The following is a 25,606-nucleotide window of genomic DNA, read 5'->3' on the forward strand; positions in this document are numbered from 1 at the left end:
TCTGTCTCTTCCTCTCCCTCTACTTTCTTCCATCTCTTGCCCGCTTACTTCAAGGAAGGCTCTCTACCTTCACATGCTATTCCTATTCCCTTCCTCCTTTCATGAGCTGGAAAAAGCCCTGCATCTTGGCTGCCACGTCACACACTTTTGGCAAGGAAAAAACCAAAATCTTTCATCCACCCTCATGTGTAATGCTTAAAAGAGGTGCTCTAGCTGGTGGGTCCTCTGCCTGCAGAGTGTAGGCCTGAAGAAAGAGAGAAGCTAGGAGAAAGGTGGAAGAGAGAGTATAGACTTGCTAGAATCTCAACCAACTGGGTGGAGAACAAAAGCCAAACATGGGACTGTGAGGAACAAGAAAGCCCAGAATAAGGTGTGCAAATGAAAGATGATTTGGATAAATTCCAGAGACTGTGAGCAGAATATTTTTCACCTACTCTCCACCCCCTGCTTTGTGTAGTTGGCTGGGAATTATTAGTGACCAGTGTCTTAGTTCATTCAGGCTGCCACAACACAAATACCACAGACTGAGTGGCTTGAACAACAAACATTTATTTCTTCACTATCTGGAGGTACAAGATCAAGGTACTGGCAGATGATTTGGGGTCTTGTAAGGAGCCACTTTCTAGTTCATAGATGCTATCTTTTTGTTATGTCCTCAGGTGTTAGAAGGGGCAAGAGAACTCTTTGGGATCTCCTTAATAAGGACACTCTCTGGGGCGCCTGAATGGCTCAGTCGGTTAAGAGTCTGCCTTCGGCTCAGGTCATGATCTCAGGATCCCAAGATCAAGCCCTGTAACGTGCTCCCTGCTCGGCAGGGAGTCTGCTTCTCCCTCTGCCCCTCACTTCTCCTGCTCTCTCTCTCAAATAAATAAATAACATCTTAAAAAAAAAAGAGTCAGATTAAAAAAAAAGGACACTCTGATTGATAAGGGTCTTACCCTCATGACCCACTTCCTAATAGTGGGGATTAGCATTTCAACAAATGACTTTGGTGGGCGGGGGCCACAGACATTTAGTTCATCACAACCAGGAACAAGTGGACAGTAGTCAGTGTTGTTGAGACCTGAAACAGCGTTACGGAACAGTTAACTATACAAGTCCTGCACAGTGGATGCCAGAGAAGGGAAAAGGTGGGAGAAGCGACAGTAGCTGAGCTGTAACCACTGCTGCTAGAGAGGACAAAGGAGGAAGAAAAACCAGGCCCAATTCCTTAAAAAGTGTCCAGAAATTGTCTTTGCAAAATTTTCCTTACGTGCTCTTCTATCTTAAACACAAATTTTTAAAATAAAACCAAAATTACTCCTCATTCAATTAAACGTTTGGCTGTATTTACTGTTCAATATTATATCAGTGTTTTTTTGCTGTTCGTATTAGCAATGTATAGTGTAAATGTCTTTATCTGCAGAAGTCAACCAACTGTGTTAGATGACTTCTAAGATCCTACCTGGTCACCGCAAAGTCTGTAATTCTGTATTTTCACTAGCATTTTACAAGCATTTGTAGCCCATGCTGGGAATCTATCTCATTCCTTTTTGTCACCCCAATAGGGATGGCAATACAAGTTAAAAATAACCAACTTATAAATAAGCTATTAGAACTAAACTAGTTGTATGTTGAATTTCTGCAAAGTATTTGAACTATTACGAATATACACAAGAGGCTGAATTAGGTGAACATCATAATCCTTACATCTTAAAATTCTACAGTGTCTTAAAATGCAATGTCTGAAGATATGCATTTTTTTTTTTTAGAAAAGCAAGTATTTTTAGAGTCATGGCTCTTGAAATGATCAGTATTAAATATATTCTTACCAGCTTACCTTTAAGAAACTAGTTTATAATTTCAGTATTTTAAAGTATTCAAATCTCCATACGTTTAAAAATCTACTTAATCTACAACAGACATCCAAAGCTTTAAATTTCATATTGCAAAATAAGGGTAATTTTAATTATATTTCTGGTAATATGAATATTATACATGACTCAGTTAATTGAGGGCCACCACCACATAGAGTGGAAAATTCGTTAAGTATAGAATTGTTCTGAGGCGGTAATAGGAGAACCGGAGGATACCATTATATTCTTGTAGGTCATAAGCCATAATATTATTCTTTCTCTCCCCTAAGAACATTTTAAATCTATTATGAATTCTTTTGTTTTGAATCACTGAGGCATTTTAAAGTAGGAAATCTTTCTGAAAGTAATAAATTAATGCTCTTTCAGTGAAATTTTCACTCAAATGTCAGAACCACTACCAAATTTGTACTTTTTTTTTACTAAAAACTTTTTTAGTTTCACAATGTGGAAAAGGTTTTGTCCAAAGAACTCCTTATTTTTGCAAATGTACCAATCACTTAAGTATTTTTTTTAAAGATGTTATTTATTTGAGATAGAGAGTGAGAGAGAGCGCACCAGGGGAGGAGGAGGTGGGGAAGGGTAGAGGGAGAGGGAGAAGCAGACTCTCTGCTGAGCAGGGAGCCCAAAGTAGGCCTCAATCCCAGGACCCTGAGATCATGACTGGAACTGAAGGCAGACGCTCAACCAACTGAGCCACCCCAGGCACTCCTGAAGTACTTTTAATAATAATATTTTAAAAATCCTGGCACCGCCTGGGTGGCTCAAATGGTTAAGCGTCTGCCTTCGGCTTGGGTCGTGGTCCCAGGGTCCTGGGATCCAGCCCTGCATCAGGCTTCCTGCTCGGTGGGGAGCCTGCTTCTCCCTCTCCCACTCCCCCCTGCTTGTGTTCCCTCTCTCGCTCTCTTTCTCGGTCAAATAAATAAATAAAATCTTAAAAAAAAATCCTGTTAAACACATATGTTATTGAATTCAAGAGAAGTATAAGACACACTTACAGGATAGAATGGGATATGGAACAATCAGAATCTACAATTGCTACCTTATGGGATGGAGTGCCTTTCCCTAACAAACCACCAGGGCCTGGCAATGGGAGATAACTGTGTGTGTCCAGGGCGTGGGGTGGGGGTGGAACCAGAGGTGGTGTTTAGGGTGGCATGGGTGACAGAAGTGGTGAGGAGGTCAGTAAGAACCATGCTTCTTTATCTGAGTTGTCTCAGATGCAGATGAATGCCTCCATTCTCTTTGTGAACAGCCATACTGACTACACTGTTGTCATACAGACACTGTAGACATAGAGAACTGGATGCCTAAAAGCTTAAAAATTTATCTTTTCTTCATTTTCCTTCCTCCCACCACTTCCCCCAGCACCAGAGAGTGTTTAAGGCAATGCAAAGTGGGCCAAAAATACCATTCTTAATGTGGGAAGAATATACTATCTAAACGTGCCCAGAAAACAAACAAGAGGGGATTTTAGTGTTTAACTGTAGAAATACAGTAGCCCCAGATTTCACTTTCCATGGTTTCCGTAACCCATAGTCCAGAAGTAGATGACCCTCCTTCCGACATAACATCAGAAGGCCAATAGTAGGCTGAAACTATGTCACATGCCTAGTCATTCACCTCACTTCATCTCACCACCACAAGAAGGGTTAGTATAGCACAATAAGATATTTTGAGAACAAGAGACATTTATGTAACTTTTATTACAGTATATTATTATAATTGTTCTATCGTATCATTAGTTACGGTTGTTAATCTCTTACTTGCCTAATTTATAAATTTATCATAGTTACAGGAAAAAATATATATAGGATTTGGTACTATTTGTGGCCTCAGACATTCACTGGGTGCCTTGAAACCTCTCCCCCATGGTTAAGGGGGAGCTATTGTAACTAGTCACAAGGCAAAAGAAAAAATATCTGCCTTAACATATTTCCTTTTCAGCATCATGTTCAATACTGGCCAAACACATACAGGCTCAGGAAGAGAATTTAATGTCGTTTCCGCCAACTCTGGAAACAATTCTACTGGGAGGCTCAATAGTCCAGGTTAAGACTGGTCATTTCGTGACTTGTGAATTATTAATTGTACAAATTTACGGAAGAAAGTTATTTTTTTCCTAGCTATTCAGAACCAACGATGTTTGCAAAACATCAAGATTCCAGAGAGAAACTAGAATTTTGCAGATTTCATTGCTTGAAAATTTCTTAACTGTATCTTTCCACGAAATTGTCTTTATTTTATAACCTGTTAACTGTCTCTTTAGCAGAACAAGGTCCACAGCAGCAAAACCATGACAATCAGGCTAAGACAAACCTCCACCGGTGATTTCTTCAGTTGAAGAATTTGAGGAAGCAAGCATGCTTATTCATTTGATATATCAACACAACTACTTCATACAGAACCTTTCACTCACACTGGAAAAAGAGGCTTAATTATATATATCCCATTGTGGTATTACTCATTCTTTCAACATGTTTTTGAAAAGAAGAAAAAAAAGTTCACTAATAAGGTCTTTTTCTTTCAATGTTATCATCCCATCCGTTGCTGCAACATAAAGATGTGGTATGAAGAATTTCCCATCTCAAAGAATGCCTTGTATCCCCACCAGCAAAGTAGGCACACTCTGGGAGGCCAGCCAGGATGTGGGAATGGCTTCCTATAAAACTGGATTTTTATATGTATGTTAAAACGGGATTCTACCTGTATTTGCAGTAGTTGTAGATTTTCTAAATGTGTTCTATCCTTCAAGAGCACATTGCTAAAATTCGGGGAATTCTTTCATTTTCTCATTTTTGCAAAGAGAAGATAGATTCTAAAATTTCCTTTTTTTTTGGCAATAGTTTAAGTACATTTATGGAGGTGTTTCAATACTTTCTTTGGTTAGAAAAGTTTATGCAAACCAAACTCAAAAATTCTATAGAGTGCCTCGGGAACTCTATTTTAATACACCCCAGGACTGTTCTAAGCGCCATCGGATTTCTTCACCATGGAAATAGAAAATATTAACCAGTAAAATAACAGGCAGTTTTTCAGGAGGGCTGAGAAGGGTGGAATGAAGTTACCCGGCAAGCAAGACAATCGTCAAAGCTGCACTTCGGGTTTGTCGGTTCCCACTCTTCCCCTCCTCCCCCACTCCCAACGCCGAGACAGAGCCGTGGAGGGGCAAGATGGGCGAGGCAGAGATTCTCTAGAATCCCCCGTTTTTCCTCCAGCGCTGCGCACCTGCCGCCCCCACTCCGTGCGGTCGCAACCAACTTCCCGCAGGACGCCTGGGACCGAAGGGCAAGGGGCGCACCTGGCGCACCAGCCTCCCCTGCGGGGGCGAGCTCGGCGCTCAGATTAGTGGGCCGAGGGCGCTTTCTATTTTTTTTCAAGTCAGCCTCCCGGAGGATGTTGGATTTGGCGGGGTGTGCTCTTTGAAATACTATATTGGGAACCTCACACATTAAAAAAGAATTTTTCTTTTTTTTAAATTGCAAATCTTCCCGGTTCACTAGGCAGCTGGAGAGCAGGCCCGAGTTGGTGTCCCCTCCCGCCCTCCACCCCCGCTCCCCTCCTTCCCGCCCCCTCCCCCCGCCCGGAGCGGGACTCGCGGGAGCCGCCCCCTCCCGAGCGCCCACTTGGTTCCTCCCAGCTGCCGTGTGAATGGGCCGCCCTCCGGATTCCGCGGAGGGGGCGGTGGGAAGAGGCCGAGCCCGGGCCCCGGCGGCCGCCGCCCCCGCCCCCGCCCCGCGGCGGCCCACGCCGGGATCTGCGTCACTCGGCCGCGCGTGGGCGGGAGCCAGAGCGGCGAATGTAGCAAGAGCGGAATCTCCCAATGTGACAGCGCGCGGGGGGTGGAGGCGGCGGAGGCGGGCGGGGGAGGGGGAGGATACAGCGCGCGCCGGGAGGAGAAGGGAAGGGAGGAAGAGGGAGGACGCGGCGGGGGAGGTGCCGCTGCCACCGCCCGCGCGCCTGAGCCCGGAGGAGCCGCCGCCGCCGCCAACGCGGCCGAGCGGAGCGCCGTCGGGGCTGGCGGGCAGGAAGAAGCGGCGGGTCCGAGCTGGGGGGGGAGCAAGGAGAGCGCGCCCACCACCTTCCCTTCCCCCCTCGATGGGAGCGGGGGCGTCCCGGCCGCCGCAGCCGCCTGAGGAGGGAGAGCTGGGGGCCGTCACTTCGGAGTTGGGGCTGAGCCGTCCTCGCGGGAGAGCGTGCCAAGACCGCTGCAGCCGCTGGCCGAGTACGTACCTGCTCGCTGTACGCCAAGTACGAGACGCGTTGGCGCTCGTGCGGCCGCGGGCGAACTTGGGGCGGCAGAAACGCCGGGCCGCGCGGGCACTCGGGGGCCGGCGTCCAGGGGAACGGGCCCCGCGCGGCCGCCACCGGAAGGAGAGGGCGGCATCTGGATCGTGTGGGCGATTCCCAGAGTAATTCGGTGCGCCGGGGCAGCGAGAAGAGGGCGAGCAGGGCAGCGGGCCTGAGTTGCGCGTCTTCCCTCCCGAAAAAGCCGGGGGGTGCGAGTCCGTTCTCCTAACGCAACTGGGGTCGTCGCGCGGGGCGCGGGGGTTGCGTGGTGTATTGTGCGTGGTGGGTGCGCGCGCCGGCCCCCGAGTTTTGCAGCTATCTTCCCCAAGGCCAGAATCTTTTTGTTGGTTTGTTTACTTTATTAAAATGTTGCACTTACAGTCTTAGTTTTTGTCTTGGGTATCCTCTCCTTCTGAATATAGTTTTATAAAAGCGGAAGGAGAGTTTTGCTTGGAAGTGGCTTACAGAAACTTGGCACCAAGGTGCAGGGAAGCGAGAGACTCGTGCTCGCTAAGGCCGAGTGTGGAATTTGCAAACACATGTGGGACATACAAGCCTTGATGCAGAGTTGTGTGACCGTATTCATGGAGAAATAAAGTGCAATCAGATTTATGATTTTCAACCTCAGTGTTCACAAAATTCAGATGTGAAACGATACTTCCAAGTAAGCCTAAATGTTCTAAGATCGGAAAAGGAAAACTGAGTTGGAATATGCACGAATAGGTTCTGCATACCAACTTTGCAGCAGGTGATCAGAAGGAATCTTTGACTTGCGTATAGGTTTATCCCACTCCTTGAGTTCCGGCGGGCATGGAAAATTGGGGGGTAGCTGTCAATATAAAATTTCTTGAGAAAGAGTTGATTTGGAGTAACCTGTCACTACCAGTTGGTTTGCCAGTGACTGTCTGCAAACTTAAGGAGTGCAAAGATCAGAAGCTGAGAGGGAAATTCTCAGATCTTGTTTAAAAATATTTTGGCAGTTTTAATAGATAATATTAGATTGCATAGGAACAGAGGAACGGAATTTAAAATAGATTAGTCACGTAGGAAATGCTAGGCTGTTTTGTTAGAAAAGTGTGCACACAGTGAATTACCTTCTTAGATTCTCATTTTTTTGAAAATTTTCCCTTGTAAGACATACCAAATTATGACACGTCATAATTTATATGTGGGTTTCAAGACGAAATACTAGAAAAGGGAAGCTTAGGATTTATTTTGGGGTGGAGGTTGATATTTTCCTGAAGATTTAAAAGAACTGCTTTCAATCTAGTGCCAGTAAAAGTGGCTCTTAGATTCAAGGGTATCCATTTTCCTCCATTTTTCAGTATTGAGACATCTTAATATTGTCCTTTAAATTTAAAAATTATGTTTTCCTTACGGGTATTAATATGCATATAAAGGTTCTCTTAGGAATACATGGCTGTCTGGCAAGGTCAGCCTTCTTTATTCTTGTTTGGGTGTTGGATGCTGGACAATTAGGTCTTGAAAGAAAATAATTTTAAGGAACCATTGGAAAGTTTCTTGTTTTAATTTTATTAGTTTAGTATCTTGTACGAAAGTTAATATGCTGTCCTGGTATTGGAAACGCTTCATATTCCTTGGCTCTGGTGATTCCCTGTTATATGTGAATGAATCAATAATAAAAACATTGAGGCATTGTAGATTTTTTTATTTTATTTCATTTTGCCTGCTAATTGTGGATGTAATTAAAATGACAGAAATCCTTAGGAATACTATAGCTGATAAAAGGAAATTTAGTGAGTTTGTATGTCTAATAAATAATTTGATACATTTAATAAGTAATTTGCATCTTCTTTTAGAGAATTATTAAATCAATTATCTCAACTAAATTAATTTAAAATTCTCCCTTTTTGTGACTAGTAAATAACACCCATCGTCCTATAGGGAAGTTAATATATTTTCATCCCCCTGGTTAGAGAATCAGTTAAAGTATTTGGTATTTTAATCACACTTTAAGGACATAATGGTTTATTGTTCAAGATTTTGGGGGTTTGCACTGTGGATGCTTTGAAAGAACAAATTAAATGTATTACAAAGTGGGAGAGACCTTTGAAGAATCTGTTGCTTGAACTTTAAATATTTAAAGTAAAAGGTAGGTAGTTGGATGGAAACAGAAATATGTCAGGTTTTTGTGTCTCTTGACCGAAACTCTGTTCTAAGACTTGGGCCTCCTCTATCCCATTAGAAGTCTTTTTGTTTTGTTGGTGCTGTTCATGTGCATCATGAATATGGTTTTATGTTACTTTCATGGGAATGAGCTTTCTTTTTTTAAGATTTTATTTATTTGAGAGAGATTGAGACATCTATTGATCACGAGCAGGGGGGAAGGGTAGAGGGAGAAGCAGACTTCGCAGTGAGCAGGGAGCCCGATGTGGGACTCTATCCAAGGACCCTGGGACCAATGACCTGAGCCAAAGGCAGATGCTTAACGACTGAGCTACCCAGGCGCTCCGGAAACGAGCATTTTATAATATGTTTTGAACAATCTAAGATCCTGCTAATGTATAATTGTCTTGCATATGCATATTTCATCGTGGAGTTTATTAAATATATTAAAGAATAAATAATACCCTTTCAAGCATAATATAAGATTCTTAGCCCCTTTGTTTTGGATTTAATTTTATCTTATCTGCTTCTTTCATTCTTTTTAGTGGAATGAAGAATAGTAGTTATGATATTAAATGCAAATTTTCTTTTTGATCTGACATGTTCAAAAACTAGTACAATAGTAGAATATACTCTCTTAAACTTAATGAAACAAGTGGGAAATCTGAGAAGTTGGTGCTGGAAAAAATAGTAATCCTCATCTTGTCAGAATTCTCACAGCTAAAACATGGCATTAAGCTTTCAAATAGTTTGTCATTTCTCTAATACCTTGTATTTAGAGGGCTGCACAGTTAATTTGCACAGTATGTTAATTTAATTTTAAGGAGAAATTTCTGGAAAAAGTACACCTTCCACATGCTCAGAGGACATTAATGTTTGTTGAATGACTTGTCTGATGGTTGACTGAAGAATTTCCAGCCATATCCTATGAAGGGATCTGTAAGACATTTTTTCCTCCAGGTTTATTCAGAATTCAGAAAAAAGTCAATGGAGGGTACATTTTAAGTTCTGCAAATTACCATTAATTCATTAGGAGCTTTATGTTTAACTCATAGCTATGATAGTAATAAGATCCTGAATATTTTAAGATCACTGAATGCTTACTAATAAATTTGTCTAGGTAAATTATTTGGTACTTGGAACATATAAACACAAACTCTTACAATCTGAAGTAACCCATGATGTAACTGAATTTTATATTTAATTATTTTAGCTTGAGTTCTAGCACTAGGACAGAAGTTTGGAAGAATTCATTTCCTAGGCTTAAGACTTATCCTTCCCTAAGCCAACCTCTGGCTTGTCATAAACCTTTTCCGGTTCAACCTGTAGTGTACCTGCTACGCCCTTCTCACCAGGCCCCTTTCTTCAAACTTGGTGGTACTTCCAGGGCTTTAAATGCGGCTCTGCCCTCAAGTTTCCTTATTCCTTCCGTACCATTTCCAGTCCCTGTCTTTCATTCCTTTAGCGTGCACTGGATCTCTATCTAGATGTTAAAAGGAAAACAGTCTGGTGGAACTAATTCACCTTAATCTGTAAATGACTCATGAGCTAACTCTTCCCAAATTTTTTTCACATTTTTTATAAATCTGTAAGAGGCTGCTGTTAACTTAGACAGTTTTAAAGTAAAAATTTCAGGCTGTGTTGGGAGGAAGGAATTTATAGTCCTTTGCATAAAAAATAATTCAGATCTTACTGGGATTCTGCCCTTGCTTTCTCCTCACTCCTGAAGAGTCTCTGTTCTTTGGAATGCCACAGACTTCTAAAAGTGTTTGTATACTGTGTGTGTGTGTGTGTATTTCCTACATAATGAAGAGAAGGATTCAAGAGTAGTGATTATGAATCCATTTGATATTTGTTTTTTTTTTTAAGATTTTATTTATTTATTTGTCAGAGAGAGCGAGAGAGGGAACACAAGCAGGGGGAGTGGGGGAGAGGGAGAAGCAGGCTTCCCGCAGAGCAGGGAGCCTGATGCGGGGTTCGATCCCAGGACCCTGGGATCATGACCTGAGCCCAAGGCAGACGCTTAACGACTGAGCCACCCAGGCGCCCCCATTTGATATTTGTTATTTGTGGATAACTTATATTGCATTTTAACTTATAGGAACAAAGAAGGAAAAAACCTAGAATCTTTATGATCTTTTAAAATGCTGGTGTTGGGACTGGACTAACACATGAAGTATATTACAGTAGTAACCACATGTAGTTCCTGTTCTGGAAATACATCCTTAGATCTTTTGGAAAAATAGCCATGTTATGGAAGTCCAAATACAGCCTTATAAGAAAGAAGTATTGAGGATGAGAGAATGTAAAAGCTTTTAGGGAAAGTAGTAGCTAGAGATTGGTCATTTGGACACCATTGGGGCACCAGTTTACACAGAGAGCATTCCTTTTGGAATATGAAAGGAGGCTGCTGATCAGATTCTGTCTCAAAGTTGGGTTTCATTGAACAACAACCTTTATAGAGATGTTATTCTACATTGAACACTTGGCTGGAAGTGGGGGATAGAAGATGAATGAGACCCAGTTTCTACCCTCAGGGAGCTTATATCCTCTGTTCTGCAGAGCCTGGTGAGGTTGCGTCTTTATTCCATGGCTCCTTATGTATAACACTTAGCATAGCATTTATCACAATGTTTAAGTGTCTGCTTATTTGTCTTCCTTCACTCTCTTAACTCATTCTCCACGAAGGATCATTTGAATAAGTGGGGAAAAAAATGAGAGAGAAAGTAGTGAAGGGTTCAGAGAAGGGACAGGACACCTACACCAAGGGGGTGTGGGAAAGGCTTTATGGAAGAGGCCAGTGGAGGTGGGCAGGAGGGAGTATGCCTGGCACAGGGGCCGGGAAGTGGGAGGCACATTCAAGGAATGCCTGGTGTATCTGTTTGGCATAAGCACAGGGCCATGTTAGGGATCAGACAGAAGGCTGGAAAGGTATAGGTTTGGGTCTGGGATGCCTGTAGGAGAAGTTTGGGTATCTTTCTCTTTGCAGTGGGGAAATTTGCACAGGTGGGTAAAGAGCCACACTTGTACTTTAGGAAGATAAAGTTGGTATTGCAGTGGGGGGTGTATTGAAGGTAAGGAAGCTGTTTTCAAAGTTGAAGCAAGAAGCAGTGAAAACTAGAATTAGGTGCTTTTGAGGCAGAGAAAGAAAAAGGATGGCGATGTGGCTTAAGGAGATGAAGATTTGAGGAAGGAGGAAGAAGAAGAAAGCACAAAGATGAAAGAGTAGTGATGCGACTAAAGAAGAGCATTGGGAAGAGTAGATTTGGGATGCCAGAAGAAGGGAGGAAAATAGATACTTGCTTTTGGACTTAAAAATCTGAGATTTTGACAATCTCCAGGTGGTAGTCGAAATGCAAAATTATCAGAAAAATTATTTGTGCTGATGGTTCTCAAACTTGTCCATTATGAAGATCACTCTTTAAAATTAAAAAATTACAGATGTTCACTGCTAATTTTTCTTTTAGTATTTGTTGACTGAGAATACGTATACTGTAATGATGACAGCTACTATGAATTAGGTTATGCTTTTAAGTGAGTTTCTAAGGCAGGGAAGAGATCATAATGTGCCATTAGCAAAGTCAGGTAGAGCGCATTGTCACGCTGCAGAGAGGCTGGTGATAAGTCAGTAGTTACTTGAGAGCTTTGATCGAGTCCTAGGACCGTAAGGTAGACTGAAGCTTCTTGGAATGGATTGAGGCAGTGAAGGCCCTCTGTCCTACACTGAATCCTCACATCCCAGCTTGGAGAATGTCAGAGAAGTTTTACTTCCCATAGGCATATTGAGTGCTTCCTTGTGGTTTAAGGACAAAATAGGAGTTGACCAGTCAAGTTTTCTGGGCCAAGCTAACCCCTTATTTCATTGAGCAAGTTTGAATCTGACAGATGACTGATCCTACCCGGTTAGGAGGCACAGTTCTGTTTTATTTTTTAAGGTTCTGGAACAACCATTACCATTTAAAATAGATTAATGAATAACAAATGACAACAAATGGCCTTAAACGAATCCATTGTTGCTTAATTCCTCTTCCTCTGGAACTGACCAGGCTGAGCAATGTTTAAGCTGGTGCAAGTGGAGATTGCTGTGTATAGGTAGCAGGTCTTTGATTTGGATTTTGAATGTAGTAAAAATTAGTAACTGGTTTCTCTTAACTGTGGAATTCATGAAAAGGTCAGACTCAGCATGGTTGTTACAGCATCCTGAAAAGGCCAGGTAACAGTAGTTTTCAACTGAGTATTTACCTCTACTATTAGCTACCTGTTTATAGTGTTGTTGTTACATCTTCTCCTATTTACTTCAGAATGAAGAGCTGCAGCTAGAGGCTTGCTCTTGATTTATGTGACCTTCATGTTGAAGCATGAATAGATACAGCATTTGTAAAAACAGAAAATCTCATCTTTTAAGAATTTTCTTTTAAATCAAATCAAGTTAATGTATGAAGTGGTGGGTGTTTAAATGATCACAACAGGCTTTTGTACGAAACTGAAACATTTTCCTAAAGCAAAAGCTTAAGGAGAAAACTCCTTTCCCAGCAGTAAGTCTGGGCCCTTAGAAGCCTCTTGGGACTGTGACTAGCTCACTTATGTCTTTTATCTGGTATCTTGACTTTGGAAATGCACACTTGGTCCTATCAGTCATTACAGAGATAGTATAATAATTACTACCTTCTTATTGGTACTGCTTTCTTACCCCCTTAGGAACTATGGGGTTTCCTTTCTTTCTGGGTAAAGATGAGAAAAGGATAAAAATTTGAAATTAATTATTTCCAAAATTAGAGACATTTTAGAAGAATACAACTTAAATTTGGGTCTTTAATTCTCCTTAAGTTTCTCTTTTATGTTTATCTAACATATTTTTTTCTTATTGCTAATAAAAAGATTCAAAAACTATTCTTAAAGATTTTTTCACATAGTCTTTCCTCTGTTCCATAATTTTGGGGAGCACATATGATGAGATAATTGATGACACCATAAACCTTGCAAGGTTATAGCCCTCCTAAAAAAAAAAGATTGTGTGAACACGGGGTTTGACTGATGAATCACTGACCTCTACCTCTGAAACCAATAATACATTATATGATAATTAATTGAATTTAAATTAAAAAAAGATTGTGTGCATGCGCACATGTGTGGTTATATGTGTATATGTATTTTTTTTTTATATACTCGAGTTGAAAGCCTTTGAAGCTCTTGCATTAGGTGTATGATGGGAAAGGAAGTTTCTTTCTCCTCCCTCAGACACTTTCTAGAAGTCCTTCCATTTGGTATAATACAGTTCAATATAGACTTTAACTTGTGTCTATAATTCCCAAGAGTTGTCTTTTTGTGGGTTAGTGTCCAGTGGGATGATACACACTCTCCCTGGAGAGTCTCCCTGGAGTGGGACGGTAAGCCTCTGTGGGTGATTTAGAAGATGCAAGAATGTTTTTATCCAGAGGGGTAAAGTGGCCTGAACCTAAAGGTAGATTTAAAGAATCTGGATGATCACGGAACATGTAGGAGTTTGTGGTGCCCAGAAGGTATACTAAATAGGGATCTTCTAGTATAGCTTGCCAGATTTGCCAAATCATGGGAGTCTCCTAAGATACAACTCAGTGACCTGGGAAATTGTATTTTTTAAAGATTTTATTTATTTGTCAGAGAGAGTGCGCACAAGCAGGGGGAGTGCTCTGGCAGGCAGAGGAAGAGGAGACTCCCTGCTGAGCAAGGAACCTGATAAGGGACTCCATCCCAGGAGGATCATGACCTGAGCAGAAGGCAGACCCTTAACCAACTGAGCCACCCAGGCATCCCGGAAATTTTATTTTTTATTAGCACTCCAAGTGACGGTCCTGGGTGCTAGCAGAAAGCTGCTGCTCCCCAATTCAATCTTTTTTTTGTATCTCTCGGGAAGTCATCAAGTCACCTGGAAATACCCTTGTAAAATAAGGACCATAAAATTTGAGGAGGTCACTAGTTGATCAAAGCAGATTGTGGATGACACAGAGGTTCCTGAAGATGGGGCTTCCCAGAAGTCAGTCCTTAGGGTTGTAGGGAGATACGTTCTCCTTGAATGGGATGACAGACTAGAATTTTGATAGCATTCTGATTGATGGCATAAAGAACAAGTCCCAGATTTGGTGACCTCCTGGCCTTCAGAGATGTTCCTGATATTCCTTTGCTTGCCTTATCTCCCAGTTAACTGTTGCTCTGTACTGTTTTGAATTAAGAGTGGAGCTTCCATTTTCCTCTGATGTACATATATATTCTTTTGCCCTTCTGTAATTTTCAACATAGAGAGCCACAGGGTCCTTTTTAATCCTAAATGTGCAAGTTGATTACAACATGTTTGTGTCTCTTAAATGGAAGTACTTGGCCAACTCCTCTTCGTATGTGGGAGGTCTCCAGGCAACTGTGAATAACTTTTAAAGGCTGCTAAGAGGTCAAGAAGTACTTTGCTGGGTCTTGTTCTGTCTCTTTAAAAGCAGGCTTCTTGGTCTTGATTGGGCCCTAAAATTATGTTTCTTCCCTCACTCTGTCTTAGGCTCTCTGTTGCTTCTTTGGAGGGCTCTTCCACCCTCCTCTGCTCCATCCTTTATCTCTAACCCTTATACACACTGAGATTCCAGTCTGTTACTTTGCATGCAGGGCAGATCTATTGAAGCATTCTACCTTGCACCATTTTCAGGTGCCAAATGTTTATTTTTTATAGCGAGAGCAGGAACACAAGCAAGGGGGAGTGGGAGAGGGAGAGGGAGGAAGCAGGCTTCCCGCTGATCACAACCTGAGCCGAAGGCAGACACTTAACGACTGAGCCACCCAGGCACCCCCAAGTGCCAATGTTTAAAAGAGAATCCCATCATCCTGATTTTTTCTGTACCCCGATGCCTGTCGCAGTTCTTAGACTCTCACAGATGTAATCCCATGGTCAATCTATTACTCTTTTCTTCATGGACTCACAAAAAAGTGTCAAAAAATGGTAGCCATTTCCTTTCCTTCATCACTTGTACCTAAGTGATCACCAAATCTTGTCATTTATTTCTTCGAATTTTTCCTGCTTTTTTTCTCAGTTCTTAAATATACCACCTATCTTCTCACCTCCAATTCACACTGAAATCCATTTTCCTCTGCCTACCAGACTAATCTGGCTAACTTTTCTTTATAAAATGGGAATTACTATACCAGTCTCGCAGGGCTGCTGCAAGGATTACAGATCTTTTTTTTTTTTTTTTAAGATTTTATTTATTTTTTGACAGAGAGACAGCAAGAGAGGGAACACAAGCAGGGGGAGTGGGAGAGGGAGAAGCAGGCTTCCTGCTGAGCAGGGAGCCCGATGTGGGGCTCGATCTCGGGACCCTGGGATCATGATCTCAGCCAAAGGCAGATGCTTAACGACTGAGCCACCCAGGTGCCCCAGGATTGCAGATCGTCTTGACTTACAGTTGGGGTTACATTCCAGTAAACCTATCATACGTTGAAAAATGTTATGAGTTGCATTTAGTGCACCTAACTTACTGATCATCATAGCTTAGCCCAGCCCACCTTAAATGTGCTCAGAACACTTACCTTACCTTGCAGTTGGGCAAAATCATCTAACACAAAGCCTATTTTATAGTAAAGTGTTGAATATCCCATGTAATTTATTGAATACTGTTCTGAAAGTGAAAAACAATGGTTGGTATGGGTACGGAATGATTGTAAGCACATCGGTGGTTATCCTCAATTGTGAGGCTGACTGGGAGCTTTGGCTCACTCTTGTTACCTGGCATCACGAGTATCACTAGCCCAGGAGAAGATCACAATTCAAAATGGTATGGTTTCTACTCAGTGCGTGTGGCGTTCACACCATCATAAAGTTGAAAAAGCGTTAAGTCGAACCTGTAGGTTGGGGGCCATCTGTAGATGTAAAGTGTTCATCGTGTTGTCTGATGCAAAATAAGTATTCAGCAAATGGTAGCATAAAATACTTACTACCTCCTGAATTTGATGATTCTTCGCTTCACCTTCCATACCATGGAAGCAAGCAGTAAAGTGAATAGTCAAAAATACGGGATGTAGAGCCCTGTGAGAGCTTTGGTTTGAGTCCTTAGACTTCTGCTTAAGCAGTTGTGAGATTTCAGGCAAATTACTTATATTCTTTATATTTTTCACTTTAAAATGGAAACAATTATACTGACCACTAGGATTGGTAGAAGAAGAAAATGAGATCACTTTTGTGGAGGGGGAATGCTTCCTTAACAGCTGCTTTGCAGATGCGCCTTGTTTTTGTTCTTCCCATACTGCATTTGTGAATCCTGTAGTGTCTGACAAGGAGGTGTAAGAATTTCGGAGCAAGTGTGATGAGTGTTTCCTCTCTTCTTCTTGCAGGTTAAGTCCATCCACAGTAATGGCCGCGGCCTTACCCAGGACCCTGGGGGAGTTGCAGCTGTATAGAATCTTACAAAAAGCCAATCTGCTTTCTTACTTTGATGCCTTTATTCAACAAGGTGGCGATGATGTGCAGCAACTCTGTGAAGCCGGAGAAGAGGAATTCTTGGAAATCATGGCACTTGTGGGCATGGCTAGCAAACCCCTTCATGTCCGAAGGCTACAGAAGGCTTTGAGAGACTGGGTTACAAACCCCGGCCTTTTCAATCAGCCACTGACTTCCCTGCCTGTCAGTAGCATACCCATCTATAAGTTACCAGAGGGGTCACCAACGTGGCTGGGAATATCCTGCAGCAGTTACGAAAGGAATAGCAATGCCCGGGAACCTCATTTAAAAATCCCCAAGTGCGCTGCCACCACCTGTGTGCAGAGCCTGGGACAGGGGAAATCCGACGTGGTGGGGAGCTTAGTGCTGCACGGTGTCGCTGAGTCCAGACTCTGGCAAGGCCACCATGCCACCGAGAGCGAGCACAGCCTCTCCCCAGCCGACCTGGGCTCCCCGGCTTCCCCGAGAGAAAGCAGCGAGGCGCTGGATGCCGCCGCCGCGCTCTCTGTGGCCGAGTGTGTGGAGCGGATGGCCCCCACGCTGCCGAAAAGTGACTTGCATGAAGTGAAAGAGCTGCTAAAAACCAACAAGAAGTTGGCCAAAATGATTGGTCACATCTTTGAGATGAGTGATGATGATCCACACAAAGAGGAGGAAATTCGAAAATACAGTGCAATATATGGCAGGTTTGACTCAAAGAGAAAGGATGGGAAACATCTCACGCTTCATGAGGTAAAAGTCCACGTTTTTCTTTGTACGTATGTGGTGTGTTTTACTTCTTAGAGGTAAGTTTGGAGATATTTTGCAGCAAAGGAGATGCGCTCCCTGAAAACAGTATTAAACACCTTTAGGTGTTAGCAAAATATTAACTCTTTCAGGAAAATAGACCATATTTATTGTGTTAGGGTGTTTTTGTGTTGAACTCAAACGTGCTGAGCATTGGAGCTACAGTGTAGGGTGACTTTTGGAAAAGTGTCAGAATTTAAGCAGTGAAAGCATAAAGTCTTTGCACTTAAGGGCAGTTTGTTTTTTAATTAAGAAATAAAATAGGATTTTCAATTATAACCATTCATTTAAAGGGCATTTGGGGCGCCTGCGTGGCTCAGTCAGTTAAGCATCTGACTCTTGATTTCGGCTCAGGTCATGATCTCAGGGTCATGAGATCGAGCCCTGCGTAGGGCTCCACACTGGGCCTGGAGCCTGCTTAAGATGTCTCTGCCCCTCCCCTCCGTCTTTTAAATAAATAGGTAGATAGATCAATAGATAGCATTTTTGTAGATTTTAGAAAAAAAATGTGTAAGAAAATGACCAGAACTCAAAAGTAATTTTCAGCTAGCATAGACAATAAAATTATATTAGATGAATGTTGTAAGTATTATTATGGGTTTGAAAATTGTTTTGGTTTGACATTTGGCATTAAAATTCTCATCATTGTATATTTGTAGCACTCTATCCAGAAATATTCTCCTTGAGTAGAAGAATGCATACATATCTCTTTTGCATGTATTCCCTTTTTCTTCTAGTCCATCTGGTCAGTGCATCATTTTTACGATGGAGCTCAAGTATAAGCTTAAGTCTGTTCTGATACGTTTTCCCACAAGTAGAATGACCTTCCCTTTCCTTTCCATTTTTACCCCTACATACACTACTGCCGTAACTTCATTTTATTGTACTTATTTGTAGACTAGTCTGTTCCTCACAGTATACTTTGGTTTTCTTCAAGGCAGAGATAATGTCTCATTCATTTTTATATCCTCAGAGTCTAACACCACTATACATGTTTGGCAAATAAATGCATTTTCAAAGTTAAAAAGGCTATTTTATTTTAATTAATTTATTTTTTAAAATTTTATTATGTTATGTTAGTCACCATACATTACATCATTAGTTTTTGATGTAGTGTTCCATGATTCATTGTTTGCATATAACATCCAGTGCTCCATGCAATACATGCCCTCTTTAATACCCATCACCAGGCTAACCCATCCCCCCACCCCCCTCCCTTCTGTAACCCTCAGTTTGTTTCCCGGAGTCCAGAGTCTCTCATGGTTTGTCTCCCTCTCTGATTTACCCCCCTTCATTTTTCCCTTCCTACTATCTCTCTTTTTTTTTTAAACATATAATGTATTATTTGTTTCAGAGGTAAAGGTCTGTGATTCATCAGTCTTACACAATTCACAGTGCTCACCATAGCACGTACCTTCCCCAATGTCTATCACCCAGCCACCCCATCTCCCGCACCGCCCCACCCCTCCAGCAACCCTCAGTTTGTTTCCTGAGATTAAGAATTCCTCGTATCAGTGAGATCATATGATACTTGTCTTTCTCTGATTGACTTATTTCGCTTAGCATAATACCCTCTAGTTCCATCGACATTGTTGCAAATGGCAAGATTTCGTTGTTTTGGGTTTTTTTTGATGGTTGCATAATATTCCTGTGTGTGTGTGTGTCTGTGTGTGTGTGTATACACCACATCGTCTTTATCCATTCATCTGTTGGACATCTAGGCTCTTTCCATAGTTTGGCTACTGTGGACATTGCTGCTATAAACATTGGGGTGCACGTACCCCTTCGGATCACTATATTTGTATCTTTGGGGTAAATACCCAGTAGTGTAATTGCTGGGTCGTAGGGTAGCTCTATTTTCAACTTTTTGAGGAACCTCTCTACTGTTTTCCAGGGTGACTGCACCAGCTTGCATTCCCACCAACAGTGTAGGAGGGTTCCCCTTTCTCTGCATCCTCACCAACATCTGTCATTTCCTGACTTGTTGATTTTAGCCATTCTGACTGGTGTGAGGTGGTATCATATTGAGGTTTTGATTTGGATTTCCCTGATGCTGAGCGATGTTGAGCACTTTTTCATGTGTCTGTTAGCCATTTGGATGTCTTCTTTGGAAAAATGTCTGTTCATGTCTTCTGCCCATTTGTTGATTGGATTCTTTGTTCTTTGGGTGTTGAGTTTGATAAGTTCTTCATAGATTTTGGATACTAGCCCTTTATCTGATATGTCATTTGCAAATATCTTCTCCCATTCTGTCGGTTGTCTTTTGGTTTTGTTGACTGTGTCCTTTGCTGTGCAAAAGCTTTTTATCTTGATGAAGTCCCAATAGTTCATTTTTGCCCTTGCTTCCCTTCCTTTGGCGATGTTCCTAGGAAGAAGTTGCTGCGGCTGAGGTCGAAGAGGTTGCTGCCTGTGTTCTCCTCTAGGATTTTGATGGATTCCTGTCTCACATTTAGGTCTTTCATCCATTTTGAGTCTATTTTTGTGTTTGGTGTAAGGAAATGGTCCAGTTTCATTCTTCTGCATGTGGCTGTCCAATTTTCCCCACACCATTTGTTGAAGAGACTGTCTTTTTTCCATTGGACATTCTTTCCTGCTTTGTCGAAGATTAGTTGACCATAGAGTTGAGGGTCCATTTCTGGGCTCTCTGTTCTGTTCCATTGATCTATGTGTCTGTTTTTGTGCCAGTACCATGCTGTCTTGATGATTATAGCTTTGTAATAGAGCTTGAAGTCTGGAATTGTTATGCCACCAGCTTTGCTTTTCTTTTTCAACATTTCTCTGGCTATTCAGGGTCTTTTCTGGTTCCATACAAATTTTAGGATTATTTGTTCCATTTCTTTGAAAAAAGTTGATGGTATTTTGATAGGGATTGCATTGAATGTGTAGATTGCTCTAGGTAGCATTGACATCTTCACGATATTTGTTCTTCCAATCCATGAGCATAGAACGTTTTTCCATTTCTTTTGTGTCTTCCTCAATTTCTTTCATGAGTATTTTACAGTTTTCTGAGTACAGATTCTTTGCCTCTTTGGTTAGATTTATTCCTAGGTATCTTAAGGTTTTGGGTGCAATTGTAAATGGGATTGACTCCTTAATTTCTTGTCTTGTTGTTGGTCTATAGAAATGCAACTGATTTCTGTGCATTGATTTTATATCCTGCCACTTTACTGAATTCCTGTATGAGTTCTAACAGTTTTGGGGTGGAGTCTTTTGGGTTTTCCACATAAAGTATCCTATCATCTGCGAAGAGTGAGAGTTTGACTACTTCTTTGCCGATTCGGATGCCTAAAAAGGCTATTTTATTGCTAAATTTTTTATAGCATTTATCCCGTAGAAGAAATAAATCCTGTAGAAGAAATAAAATGTTCATTTGAATGTAGTATTCCATGTAGGAAACATTAGATTTTCCCCCTCAGACTTTTACTTTAACACAGAAAAGACTATATACTTATTGCAAAAATACTCAGTTATTACAAAAGGATGTAAAGTAATTGAACCTGTAAACTTTCAGATAGTTTTCTTTATGTATGCAAATAAGGGATATTTGGCACACTATCCTCTGAATTCCCCTTTAAAAAAAAAAACTTATAACACTATACTCACCGTACAGTATATTATTAGGTATCTTTCTAAGTGAATACACCTAGAGTTACCTTTTTTATTTTGAGGTTTCGTTGTATTCCATAATGTGAATGTACCATTATTTATTTATCTGAACCATTTATTTGGTGTCATTTAGGATGGTTCTATTTTTTTGATACTACATATGGTGGTATATGAATACATACTCCTTGATAGACAGACTTGGGCATGTTTTTCTATAAAATAGATTCCAACATGTAAAATTATGGGATCAAAGAATATAGATTTAATATTTTAGTAGATACTGTTAATTGCCTTCTAAAACTGCAACGTCTATAATTCCATTATCACATGCAAGTGTCCATTTCTCCACACTCTTGCTAATACTGCATTTATCATTCTTTTTAATCTTTGTCAGTCTTAACAGGTGAAAAATTTTCATTGCTCAAATTTACTTTATTTAGTGAGGATGAATATCTTTTTATAACAGACATCCAATTTTATGTTCTTATCATTTGTTTTAATGTTTTAATTGTTTAATGTTTTAATTTGTTTAATGTTTAATTTGTTTAATGTTTAATTGTTTAATGTTTGGATTTGTTTTTCTTACCTCTAAAAAATTTGATTGGTTGGAACTTTTTATATTTTAAGGATATTAACCTTTTGTCTTATGTTGTGAACATTTTCCCAGATTATCATTTGTCCTTTGACCTTTCAGACTCATTTGCCATGTGGAAGTTTAATTTTATGTAGTAATATTTATTGATCTTATCCTGTATGATTTCATTAGTCTAATTATTCCCCTACCAGTATAGAGTCCCATTAATTACTGTAGCTAAGTAATATATTTTGATATCTGGAAAGGCAAGTGTTCCTTCAGTAGTCAAGAAGTTTGTAGCTTCTATTTTTTTAGGTGGTCATGCATTTCTCCTTCCAAATGAAACTTTTATTTTTATTTTATTAAAAGATGTTTATTTATTAGAGAGAGAGAGAGCATGAGCAAGGGGAGGGGCAGAAGAGGGTAAAGGAGACTCCCCACTGAGTGGGGAACCGGCCGCGGACCTTGATCCCAGGAGCCAAAGATCATGACCTGAGCCAAAGTCAGACGCGCAACCTACAGAGCCACCCAGGCGCCCCCAAATGAAATTTGTAATGCATTTATTAAATTTCCCAAAAATTTTTACTGGTATTTTTATTACAAATTCCTTAAAGGTATGGATTAATTTGGGAAAAACTGACATTTATAATAACGAAAACTCCCATACAGTAGTATAGTATATATATTTACATATTTAGATCTTTTATATTTCTCAGTAATTTTATAGTTCTTTATTCACATATCACATAGGTTTTGCACATTTCTTGTTAGGTCAAAAACTACGTAGTGTAGGGGTGCCTGGGTGGCTCAGTCCTTAAGCGTCTGCCTTCTACTCAGGTCATGATCCCAGGGTCCTGGGATTGAGCCCCACATCGGGCTCCCTGCTCCGCGGGAAGCCTGCTTCTCCCTCTCCCACTCCCCCTGCTTGTGTTCCCTCTCTCGCTGTCTGTGTGTCAAATAAATAAATAAAAATCTTTATTAAACAAAAAAAAAAACTGTAGTGTATATATACATATTAAATGTCTGTTCTAGATATTTAAGCTTTTATTTTGTTTAATAGAGAATATGCAAATATATAAGATTTAAAAGGGATATAATTGTAAATGAAATTTTTTTCCACTTTTTAAAAAATTACTGCCCCTGGCTGATTTTTGTATATTAATCTTGTTTTCAGCAATTTCACTATCATATTTTTAAATAAATGCTTTTAGATGTGAATGCATACTGGAGCTTAAAATAAGGAAATTGGTTAGCAAAATGTTTTAAGTAACAGAGAATCTGTGATTTGATCTATTTTGGGCATATCCTTTTGCAATTGTCATATGTATTGTTGCCATACAGTAACTGACTCACAAGAACTTAGGAATCCATCTAGAAAACACACTTAGCATTATAATTCAGACACACTTTGATACTTCATTACCCATGAATTAATGGAGGAATCTACCAAAAGGCTATTATGGTTGTCATTAATAGAAAACAAGGGGCAAAACATGTTGCCAATTTCAGTTTCATGCTTTAATCTAGTTTTAATATAATTTTTTAAATGGCACACAAAGTTGAGTCAGTATTTTTATCAAAGTGAAAGTATGTTAAAGAGATGACTTTAATAAACCAAATCAACCTCACTTTTTTTTCTTTTTTAAGTCCTAACCTACTTTTAAAAAATAGAAAAATTATTTCACACTTGGCTTTTGCTAAAGGGTTCTTTGCTTCTTTGGATAAATAGGTACAGATGGTATTTAGGTAATGAGATTATCATGAGTTTCCCAAAATAAGAGAACACTCAAAATGAATGCTAGTAGGCTGAGATGTGGGGGTGGGGGCTTTAGAATATGTGGCTTGTATTTTTGAAACTTAGACCACTTGTTATTTGTAACTCAAGTATGTGAATCTGATCCAAAAATACAGTTTAAGATAGATGTTTATGAATCAGGACGCTTCCTTCAAACTAGTAACCATTCAGCAGCTTGGTGGAAATTATGAAATCTTGAGAGAATTAAAAGAAAGGAGGTATTACATTAAGTGTACTTCTAGGTATGATAATTTCACATTTTCTCACTTGATTATTTAAAATGAGTGAAAGATTATTTGAGTTTTTCTAAATTCCTAACATTAAAGAACAATACTGGTTTGTCTTCAGTTTCCAAATAAGGAAATATATGACTCATTGTTAAGTCACTGTTAGTATTTGAGAGTTTTCTTCCTATTACACCCTGTGGACACTGTTCTTTCATCTTTCAAGGCCTACAGCTGTAATACGTAGGTCATAAGTGGATGAAAATCAAAAAGTTATCTACACCTGAAAACATTTTTTCAACTCTAAAAGTATATAAAATTCTTTTTCTTGTATGCATTTTTATACTTGTTTCCAAATGTACTGTATATCAGGCAGTAAAGAATTATGAAATTAATCATTGTTATAATAAACACTGTTTTTTTTCTTAAAGCTAAAGAATCAGCTATGGTCTTAGTACCTGGCTAGGTATGGCCTGGTTTATAGGAGTCAGACCATGAAGATAGTGTGAGTGGCTGGGCCTAGAACCATACTCATTGTTGATGTGAGGCAGGTGCTAAGGGACAAACCCCCAAAGTATTAGAAAGATGTCCAGGCAGGCAGAATGTATCATCTCTCCAGAGATGTGTTATGTGGTAAGCTAGACAAGCAGAGTGTGTGTCAGGTCTTTAATCAGTGAATGGATGAGAGAGAAACTGAAAGTTGAGAATAGCAAGGCAGTGGAGAATGTAGGAACTTGTAATATTCAGAAATACAAGCAAGTAGGCAGCTTGGCATTATAGAATATTTGTCCAATAGCAACTTCTAATCAAAGAGTTCTGGAACTCAAAGATGGGAAGAGGAGGATGTAGAGTCAGTGGGTAAGTTGTAGACCTCCTGGAAATTCTACAGGAACTGAAGTGCGTGTGTTACTAGGCCCGTAGAAAATGCCACATTTAGGTCAGTTTTCCTTGTAGGGTTGAGAAGTCAAGGCTGAAGCTTTCAGAGGAGTCAAGCCTTCTTAGTTTTGAGAGGGGAGGACTCCTGAATCTGGGAACCCCATAGACCTGAACACATTAATAGTAAGTTATGATGCTTTATTCTAAACTCTTAGAATGCGTAGATTTCAGCATCAAATACTTGAAAAGAAATGTGGGTTTTTTTTTTTTATCATTTTAAAAAATGGATTATAGGACTATCAGGGTAGTCTGTTTTTGAGTCATCTTGGTAAGTTACATTTTTCTAAATATGTCCATTTCATCTTAAGTTTTCAAACTTATTATCATAAAGTTGTTTTTACTTTTTAAGACCTAATATTGTTTGTCCATTTATCTTTTTTTTTAAGATTTGTTTATTTGAGAGTGTGTGTACGCATGAGTGGGGGGAGGGGCAGAGGGAGAGAATGTTCAAGTGGGACTCCTTCCCACAACCTGTGAGATCATGATCTGAGCCAAAACCAAGAGTCCAAAGCTTAACCAACTGAGCCACCCAGGCGCCCCCAGTTGTCTCTTTTTTTTCCCTGATCAATTTTGCCAGAGGTTTGTCTGTTTTTATTCCTCTTTTCCGGGGTGTGCAAACTACAGCCTGTGGGCCAAATGTGGCCCACCTCCTGGTTTTGCAATAAATTGTTATTAGAACACAGCCAGGCCAATTTGTGTATGTGTTGTCTGTGGCTGCTTTTGAGCTACAACCTCAGAGTTGAGTAGTTGTAACAAAGACTATTTGGCCTGTTAAGCCTAAAATCTTTACCATCTGATCTTTTACAGAAAAAGCTTTCTAACTCCTGATCTTTTTGAAGGAGGAACTTTTGGCTTAGTTGATATTCTTAGTTGATATCTTAGTTGTGCTGTGTCTATGTGTGTGTTCACTTACACTTTCTTACGGTTCTTTATTGTTCCTTTCTAACTTAAATTGGGTACCTA

At 40.3% G+C, this 25,606-nt stretch overlaps 1 protein-coding gene and 2 long non-coding RNA genes across 6 annotated transcripts in view; 2 read left to right on the forward strand and 1 right to left on the reverse strand.

Moving 5' to 3' along the window:
- The window catches only part of LOC118554052 (uncharacterized), a 33,294-nt gene extending 28,879 nt beyond the window's left edge, over window positions 1-4,415 (forward strand). The window contains exon 4 of the long non-coding RNA XR_013446781.1: window positions 4,123-4,415. This is a non-coding gene — a long non-coding RNA (uncharacterized LOC118554052). The remainder of the gene's footprint in view (window positions 1-4,122) is intronic.
- Window positions 1-6,709, reverse strand: part of LOC144381643 (uncharacterized) — a 69,309-nt gene extending 62,600 nt beyond the window's left edge. The window contains exon 1 of the long non-coding RNA XR_013447298.1: window positions 6,087-6,709. This is a non-coding gene — a long non-coding RNA (uncharacterized LOC144381643). The remainder of the gene's footprint in view (window positions 1-6,086) is intronic.
- Window positions 5,724-25,606, forward strand: part of NAB1 (NGFI-A binding protein 1) — a 48,458-nt gene continuing 28,575 nt past the window's right edge. For 2 of the 4 annotated variants that reach the window (XM_036121327.2, XM_078071119.1), the window contains exons 1-2: window positions 5,725-6,078; window positions 16,617-17,454. In XM_036121327.2, coding sequence (XP_035977220.1) covers window positions 16,636-17,454 — 819 coding nt within the window. In that variant the 5' untranslated portion in view covers window positions 5,725-6,078; window positions 16,617-16,635. Of the gene's footprint in view, window positions 6,079-16,616; window positions 17,455-25,606 lie in introns of all 4 variants that reach the window. The other 2 variants (XR_004926340.2, XM_036121329.2) reach the window with 2 other exon arrangements.

This window comes from Halichoerus grypus, chromosome 4 (genome assembly GCF_964656455.1).
Source record: "Halichoerus grypus chromosome 4, mHalGry1.hap1.1, whole genome shotgun sequence".
Taxonomy (NCBI): Eukaryota; Metazoa; Chordata; class Mammalia; order Carnivora; family Phocidae; genus Halichoerus; species Halichoerus grypus.